At 43.2% G+C, this 9,243-nt stretch overlaps 1 protein-coding gene across 2 annotated transcripts in view; it reads right to left on the bottom strand.

Moving 5' to 3' along the window:
* The window catches only part of XPO1 (exportin 1), a 32,505-nt gene extending 23,856 nt beyond the window's left edge, over positions 1–8,649 (bottom strand). The window contains exons 1-3 of one of the 2 annotated variants that reach the window (XM_027653926.1): positions 8,624–8,649; positions 5,513–5,644; positions 1,779–1,880 (exon numbers count right to left, since the gene is read on the bottom strand). In XM_027653926.1, coding sequence (XP_027509727.1) covers positions 1,779–1,880; positions 5,513–5,638 — 228 coding nt within the window. In that variant the 5' untranslated portion in view covers positions 5,639–5,644; positions 8,624–8,649. Of the gene's footprint in view, positions 1–1,778; positions 1,881–5,512; positions 5,645–6,690; positions 6,842–8,623 lie in introns of those variants that run through there. The other variant, XM_027653925.1, reaches the window with a different exon arrangement.
* Positions 8,650–9,243: the final 594 nt, after the last annotated feature.

Consider the following 9,243-nt stretch of genomic DNA (forward strand, 5'->3'; position numbering starts at 1 on the left):
GGAAGGGTTTAATCAACCTGCCTGAACAACCTGCAAGGTTTTTTTAGTTTGTTTTTAAGCTTCATTTGATTTGATGGGTCTAATTATTTCTGTTCCCCTGACAGTGAAGACACACAAGCCCCCCAAAAAAGTTGCTGACACCTATTTTACAAAGTTCTGCCACTTGAACTACGGGGTTTTTAATCAACTGATTAAAAATAGGTAAAAACAATTTTATCAACAACACTTTGCTCTTGCTTTGCTTATTCCTAACTCTCTAATTCACTGCCCAGTGATAAAGAAAAGGAAAAGAAAAAAACAAAAACAAAAAAAAAAAAAAAAAGGCACGAAAAAAACGATCCCTATGGTAGAAATTTCTCTGGCACCCTTATTACTTATTTTTATGCACCGAATCCCTTTCCCTCCCACCTCCCAAGAACCAAAAAAAAAAAAAAACCAAACAAAAAAAAAACAATTGATGAACAGAATTCAGTTAAAGGGAATCAAAAGGGTAGACCTTGTGGAGGCCTGCCGTCAAAGCCTAGCTGTGTCAAGTTGCACAGGAAGACACCCCTTTTCTTCCTATTACAAGCAATCAACATAATGGAACATTATGATTAATATCAGGTAGTGTTAACAGCTTTAATTAAAGAAAAAAATTATGATTGCATAAAAGCCAAATGTCAGAGTGCATAAATTTAGGCACCAAATCATTTGCAAATTTTAGGTAAATGGAAGAATTCTTTACCTGTTGCTTTTCTTTCTGTTCCTCTAATCATCTCATTTTTCACAAGACAAATTTTGAGTTTTTAAAAATACTGTCGATAAATCAACTTAAACATTAGTAATGTCTGTCAGTATAAAAAGCAAAGTTTACCAGGCAAGCAAACAGGCAAACACTGTTACTTAAAGGTGCTTAAAGGTGTTACTTTGAGGAAGTTCTTTAAACTGTTTTCCCTTCAACTTCAGAGAGCAAGGAAAAAAAAAAAAAATGGAACTGCTTCATGAATATCACAGGACTTCAGAAACCATCCAAACACGACTTTTTTCTGTTTGAACACAGTGTGTATCCAGCAGAAAAACATGCATGTCAGTTATCTGAGATAATAATCATCCAACTTAAGACAGTGAAAACACATTTTGATCGACTTTTCGGTTCAAGCTTAAGAAGTCTTAAGGCAAAGCATTTAAAATTGTAGGAAAAGCCCTGACTGGTGCCCCTTTTAGCCTCTACCACAATGGCTGAGTTTCACACAGCAGCACAAAGCACATGTGTTCTGCACAGCAGCAAAGACTGATCTCATACTACAGAGTTTGGGGTGTTTAACTTTCACTGACTGCTCAAAATCTTGAAGCTTTCTATATTTTAACACTCCCAGGGACAAATTTTCTCCTCAGTTACGTGCATGTGGCTTTTAATTGTGATCTCAAACAGCCAAGCACTTCCCCAAGGACAAAATGTGGCTCCAGGAGAATTATGACTCAGATGTCTACAGGCACACACCAATCTTTGGAACTGGCATAATGCTTTTATGTGCCTTGAGAAAAAGCTTGGGATTCCAATTTAGCTCATCCTCAAAAAAAAGGGGGGAAGGGGAAACTCTTGTCAATGTAAAAGGAGGGCTAAATATTTTTGTCCATTTACAATTCTTGTTTAAAGCCAACTTTGAGAACAAGGCAATTAAAAAAAAAATGTGGTTCGAATCAAGAAAGCCTATGGCTAGAAATGAGATACCTTCCTCAAAGTTTATGAATGGAAGAAAGAGGAAAACTGAATAAATAAAAGTTGATTTGCTTACTTTGGTGTTCATGTTCTGAGAGAACTCCAAAATTGTATCAACTCTTGTCCACGCATCGGGATGTTCTTTTAAGTGCGTCAACACTTCCTGTGCCATTCTTTGCTAAAAGCAAATTTGATTAAAAAAAAAAAGTGTTAGCATGAGATTATTTAAGAAATTACATACTCTCAGTGAAGACATTAACATGGAGCACTTCTTTAAATCCTTTATCCAAGAGTTAGGCAGAGCTCAATCACGAGCAACAAGTCCCTTAAGCCTCCTTGTGTGCCAGTTAAAGTTTATAACCAACCAAACTCCAAAAGCCACTGATGCAAGACAGGAATTACTTTTATTCTTCCATGCTCAATGAATCCAGACCAACAGTGACAAAATCACACATTACAGGGAAAACATACTAGGGACTGAAGTTTTCTCCCCTCTCACAAAGTCCTCTTGATGAAACTTCATTCAAGGGCACCCAAACTTTCTAGTTCCAGTGGAAACACCCCTATAAAGTGCCAGCTTTAAGGAGTGCTGCATCATGCTGCAAAGCTGTTGATGTAGGAATTAGGAGGTTTTATTTTGAAGAATGCAGGAGCAGAGCATTAAGAGGTCTCCAATCCCTGCTTCTGAGGAATCCTTGGTGCATCTGACAGCTCACAAGACAGGAATAACACTGACTGGGGGGGGGAGGAAGGGAGCTGGTCATGCTAATGGTTTGCTCTTCCTTGGGACTGACATTATCAATTCTTGTACAAGGTGCTGTGGTCTCAGGAACTTGTAAAACCTCATGTGAAGTAATTACACAGGAACAGCTGGATTCATTTCAGCCACACTTTGCAAAAGCCTGGATGCCCATAAGCATTTTTTAGGGAGCCAAAATGCTGTTTGCTATTTCCAGAAGTGCAGTGTACTGACAAATCTCACCATAAATTATAGCCCCTACAAGTATCAGACACTGCCTTACCAACAAAATGAACATTTTACATCACAACTAAGAGAAATCAGTTCATCCTTTCACTGCACTGCAGAGCCAATTCAACAGAATTACAAAGCAGTTAAAGCTTTGCTCTAGGGTTAACTTCAGCTGCTAGAACTTACTACAGCCATGCAGGTTTCTAGTCTGCTCCAACAAGACACTTGAACTAATCATCAACTGGTACAAGAAAACAGTATTTTCAGTAAGACAGAAACCCAATCAAGACCCAAAATCTAGATACATATGATGCAAGAAACAGACAAACCGAGTGTGGGATTTACAAATTAAAACTGGAAGCCACAACAGCAAAGAGCAAAAATATCTAAAATATCCGTACAATCCTGGCATCCCTACATGGTATAAATGAGCCCAGTGCTGCAATTCCCAGCCTGACACTGACTTTGACAAGCAGGGAAGTCCCTGCAGATTTGACATGGACAAGTACCACACAAATATTCTGTTGGAGACCACAAGCAGAGAAGCCATGTTATTACAGTATGGCATCAGAGTAAAAAAAAAAAATAAATCAGCACTTTCCATACAGTTTAAAGAGGGAAGGAATAGCTGCATTACTTCCAGGTTCAATCTGAAAGTGTGTTTTCATATTGGCCTCCTTTCTGCTTCTAATACTGGTGACATGTCACAGGATCATATTTCAACACCAACAAACTGCAGACACTCCATGTCCCTCTCCCAAACACTGGAAAGTTCACTCTCATATCCACTAACCCCTCCCCTTTCTGGACACCAACTCCTGTAGTTTCTGAGCAGTATAAATTGAACAGTCATGTTCAATCAAAAACAAAGCCTCAGTGGTGTTGTTGGTACCAAAAAGAAATCAGCCAATAATCCTTCTGGCCATGTGAAGATCTAACAGCTCACTGGAATTAAAGAGTCTGGGATGAGAGCAGGTAACCACCTATGAGTTGTTTGAAATCTCCTTAGTCATGTGTTGCACTAGGGTGGGGACACATTCATGCTTTTCAGGAAGTATAACCAAAAAAAGCTAAGAAGAGAAAAATATTTCAAGGTTTAGGAGAGAAAATAGCTTCTTTCTTGCCTAATACAGATGAGCAGATAACAGTTTTGCAAGCAGAGATAAGATTTAAGCAGGAGGAGGAGACAGGTGAATCTGAAAGCAAGTTCAGCACAGGCCATCCAGGTTGCATTTTAAACCTGTTTTACCCCAAACATTACCCTAATCTAGTCCAGGCAAACCATTGCTAATGTCCCAATTTTAATATTTAGTTTCCTCAACTTCTATTTTTCCCTGTCACCCTTTCTGATTTGAGCTCTTAGACTGCACAGAGAACCATCTTTTCCTGCAGGAACCTTTGAACTCCCTGGCAGAGGTAAAAGCTCAGACTGACTGGAATGTCTCCACCTTTGGAAACGTACTAAAACAGCTAAACAAGTTTTCACTGAGGTGACACATGCTAGTGCATGTATTTAAAATAAGTTTACATCATAATTCACTTTTGCCAGTCAGACACCACCTCTTGAATTCTTGCTTCTTACAGCAATAATTTTCTAAACACTGGAGACTGTATCCAGGCTTTTTAAGTGAAGCAACTTCTCCCAATGCCAGAACAATGGCAATTTGATCATTGTCTTCAGTGTTAATCTTTTATTTTCCTTATAAACCTTCCCAACTTTTTTAAACCAAGCAATGCTATAAACATCAGTTGTTTTGTAAGACAGTAAACAAATACATCACAAAACAAGTGCTCAGAAGTTCATACTTTTAAGGCAAAAAATACAAGCTCAGAAAATTACAGTTTTCTGCCATTTGAGCATTAAAAAAAAAACTACAGCAAGTGCCTATTTGAATTTAGGACACTCAAAATGCAAATATTTCAAATCACAGTGAGGTATTTCAAAACCTTCAGGAATTCACATTAATAAGCCTTACAAAAGCTTTTTTTTTTTCCCTAAACAGATACACAAAGCAAGTATATTGCTGTTTATTCTAACAGCTGGAAGGAATAGAAAAGCATCAGCTACTTTGTCTCATTTAATTCACTTCTTATTGTTGTGCAAGACTATCTTAGTAAGAGATGCCTGACACTGAAACTCCTGATTTGTTGAGCATGAACAATTAAAATCTGCCAGAGGAGGAACTGTGCCAACAACCTTGTAGCAATACTTGCTTTCAACATTTAAGTCTCACTTCCAAAACAGTTCAAGAAATAGATAAAAGCAATACAAGATTCACTTTCAAGGCAATATGTGCAAAGACACAAATGCACACAGTCCCTAAATTTCAACTTAATAAGTCACAATCTGCACAAAGTCCAAATAGTGCAAGAACTACCTGTGCAAACAGCAACGGGCAAAAAAAAAGACCAGACACAAGAGAGGAACAAACTCTTCTCTTAAATGTGTGACGTGCTTCTTTGTAAACACAGAGTAATAACATCACTAAGATTTTTCTGTTAAATAACAATTTTTCAGCGAAGCCAACGTTGAATTTATGGCTTCAGGATCCTGTCCATGATAACAAGTGACAGGTAATTCAGACCTTCCTGAAGAACTAAGGCAGAAAAGCTGAGCTGCAAGCAGAAGTGAACTTGCCACCACCTCTCAACAGCAGAAAGCAAGCTAGAAATGAACACACACCCCAAACATTTCTTTAAGTGTCATTTCACAACAGGAATTCAGTGACATGCCAGTCATCAGCACAGTAAAGTCACTGATATGACTGATTTTTATCTGGTTTTTTAACTGATTTGTTATAAGATTAAACATGGTCAATAAGGTTCCAAGCCCACCTTACCTGTGCACCTTCTCCATGGTACAAGCAGTTCACCACATTGTCCAAGAGATTGATATCCAGTTTCTGGTTAAAATCCAGCAGCTGACGAGCTGCATGGTCTGCTAACATTGTCATAATTGCTGGCATAGATTACTGCAAAATAAATTGGAAAAAAAAAAAATAAGGATCAATTAGTAAGAAATTATTCTCAGGTGCAGCTGCAAAGCAAGTGCTTCAACTCAGCTCATCTCACTGAAATGAGATGCTGATGTTTGCAGGAGGAGGTAGCACTGAATCCAACCCTGCTTTGATTGGGGGAACACACCAGGATAAACTGCCTTTTTTTTCCCCAAAAAATTCATACATTACTGCCCCAACTCATCTCTCAGGGCTTTCAACAGGTAAAACACTTAATAAGAGCCTGATTGGTCAATGGGCTGCAATATCAGCACCCTGGAAGTTATTTCAAAGCAAGTATCAAGCCCTACCAGTCCTGAAATACATGCCAACCAGTAAGTTTGCTGGTAGGAACCCCTTGGATCATTACAACCAAACCCCACACTGGCCATCTCAGCCCAATATCGAGTTCCCAAGGCCAACAGGCACATTCAGAGGAGGTCTAAAAGCTTTTAAACACTTGGGTCTGGAGCTGAAACGTGATCTACACACGCAGCAAGAAATGAGCCAGAGGGCATTTTTCAAATACTTGAGGGGGAGGGAAAAAACCCACCTTGCAAGTTAACTACATAAGAGTAAAAAATGACCACTGAAACCAAGTAGGACACTTTGAGAACACAAAGGGAGTGTTAAATCAGCAGGTTACTCGGTACCACACGAGACCACTTCCAACCCAAATGGAATTCTGCTGGAGGCTTCAGGTCCCCTCAAACCAGGGACACACTCATTAACTCTTTGTCCTAGATAGAGCAGCCTCAATATTATGCAAAAGGGAGTCAGGTGGGGTGTGCATGTAAGATGCTTTACCAGCCAGAGACTGGTACAAGATAAAGATAATCGTGAAAAGCAGAAAAATTAGCCAGAAGCCATAAAATTTTGTATGGTAAATTATACTCTACCCTTTTCACGCTCACACATCCCATGTTGGAGACACCTAATCAAGTTTACTGCCCTTTTCTCACAGTGATTGTTAAGACATAATCCCACCCTCCACACCTCTATAGCAGCTCTGTGCCACTCACCCCCTTTTTCAGAGCTCTGCAAAGGTACAAACTCCACATAAAACTGCTCTTTCAAACAGCCAGAAGTCTGGCCAACTGCAGGATCAATGAATTAGTTTCACTAGAGCCACGTGCATACTCAGAGAGATACAACCTGAAACTCTTCCAGAAACACACCCCACACACCCACCAGCCAATCCCTTCCTCAGGGTAACCCAAAGTCAGATTTGCTCTCACTAAAGAACTCCATGTGTAAGTTAGAATCTGGTTTATGCTTTACGTATTTAAGCCATGCTCAAAAGCAAGGAGCAAGACAAACCTGTGCCTCAACCCCTGTAACTGCTAATTAATTAAGTGAAAGTCCTACAGTATCATTCAGACAAGGAAAATCTTTTGTTTAGAAATGCATTACTTGCAAGTAGTCGCAAGCAATTTCTTTTACTTCTATATATAAAAATAGCTTCAAACCCAAATATTTTAATTGGATTTTCAAGTTAAAAAGTCAGTATTACTACATTAATTTTGAGGGCTCCATTTCAACATCAGCCAGTCTTTTTACATCTCCCTGGAAAACCAGAAGGAAACGAACATCAAGCAGAAACCAAAATAAATTAAAACTAATTAACACTCCCTCCCCCAACTCCTAAAGTTTTGGAAATCGCAACGTTTAAGTTCGGAAACAAGAAACGGAACGGCAGGGAAGGCCGACTTCATTGTCGATGTCATTCCTTTGAGTCAGGAGGACACTTGGAAATGTCACCTGGCAGAGGAGGGCACCGAGCAGCAGCAGAGGCAGGAAAGCGCCCCCGCGGATGGGATCAGAGCAGTCAATGCTCCCTCAGCCACGCGGCTCCAGGCACGCCCCTTTTTGTCCACATCTGGCCTCCAGGGCTCCAGCGGGAGCCGGGAAAAGCGCTTTTCCGAACTACGCTCAATGTCCTCAGGTAGGAACCATTCATTGCAGGTCTGAGCCTCTCCCGGTGGTTTTCACGCAGCCCCAAGAGGGCAGAGGAGGAGCCGCGTGACCAGGAGAAGTCATTTCACCACATGGGAGCAGAAAGGAAATGTTTTGAATAGGGGCCCTTCGCCACTCCCAGCATTATCTTCGCAATGACCTACACCTCCCCGGCAGCTGGAACACAGAAATGGCGGCTTTGTGGGCAACACCGACTGCACCCAACTCCTGACACTGTACCCACATGGAGCTCATAATCTCTGATTTACTCTACTCCTACACTTCTGCCGCCCCCATCACGCCCGAACTCCGGAACGGGTTTAAACCTTAGCTCCGAGACCCACCACTGATCGATTCTTAATTGCCAATAAAGGGGGGGAAACAGAAACAAAACCAGGAAAAGTTGGGGGGAAAAAAAAGAAGAAGAAAAAAAAAAGAAAAAAAATCTGAACTACAACCTACAACATGGCAAGAATGTGACATCTACCGAAGGTCAAAAGAACTGCATTTACAGCACTGTTTACACAGTTATCCCAACTCTCGATGACCCTGGACCTTTAACACAACAGTTTGCTTGTTGTGCTAGACCCGATTCATTTCGGCAGCACAGCAATAAGAGCAGGCATTTAATAGGAAGAAATGCTGAGTATTCACCACGAATCCTAGAGCACCCTCAACCCAGCTATTTAAAGCTCACTGGGGGCAGCGATTAAAAAAAAAAACCACGCCGGGAGAGTCGCTGCGCCCCATTCCCAAGCACGCCATGCAAGCGAACTGCCCTCCTCTTCCAAGGAATCAGCCGCATCACTCGCGAATCCCACCCAGGAGGGGTGAGCGGCTCCCAAACGCATCACACACTTCACACGCCAGCGACGGCAGCGAAAGCTCCTCTCCCCCTCTCGCCGCTTCACACGTGAAGCGGGAGGACGAGCCGGATTAAATCACACCTGCCCCACACCTCGGAGCGCTCCTTTCGGGCTGGAAATAACTCCCACCCACCCAGCGCGGCGGCCCTTCCCCGGCTGCCGCCGCAGCGCCGCGGAGGGCGGGCAGGGCTGCGGCTCCCGGGAAGCGGCTCCCGGGAAGCCCCTCCCGGCTCCCGGGAAAGGGCGGCGGGCCGCGGCTGGCGGCGGGGAACGAGCCCGGGCGGTGGGTCGGGCGGGCCGGGGCCCTGCGGAGCGCGGCGGCCCCGCAGCCCCTCCCTCCTCCTCCTCCTCCTCCTCCCCTGGGCTCCAGCCCTGCGCTCTATACAGGGCTCCCCACGTGATCCAGGCGGACGTTTCAATACTGCTGCACAGACACACACACGCACACACACACACACACAAAAAAATATTTCTGGAAACTTCCACTCCTAATAATTTACAGATTATGCCGCACGGGTTTCGCCCGTGCCCGGCCCCGGCCCGCCCGGCCCCCTCCCCACGAGGAGCATCCCCCCCCGCTGCACCCGCGCTCGGCCGGGCCGGGGATGCTCGTACCCCGAACCCCATCGCGGCGCACCCCCGCCCCTCAGGGCTTCTCCACGGGGTCCATCGCAGCTCTGCCGGCACACACCACGCTCTGTGCACCCCGCACGGGCACACACACGGCTGAGCCCCCCCAAAATCCCCCCCCCC

The sequence above is a fragment of the Corapipo altera genome, unplaced genomic scaffold (genome assembly GCF_003945725.1).
Source record: "Corapipo altera isolate COAL_440 unplaced genomic scaffold, ASM394572v1 70, whole genome shotgun sequence".
Lineage (NCBI taxonomy): Eukaryota > Metazoa > Chordata > Aves > Passeriformes > Pipridae > Corapipo > Corapipo altera.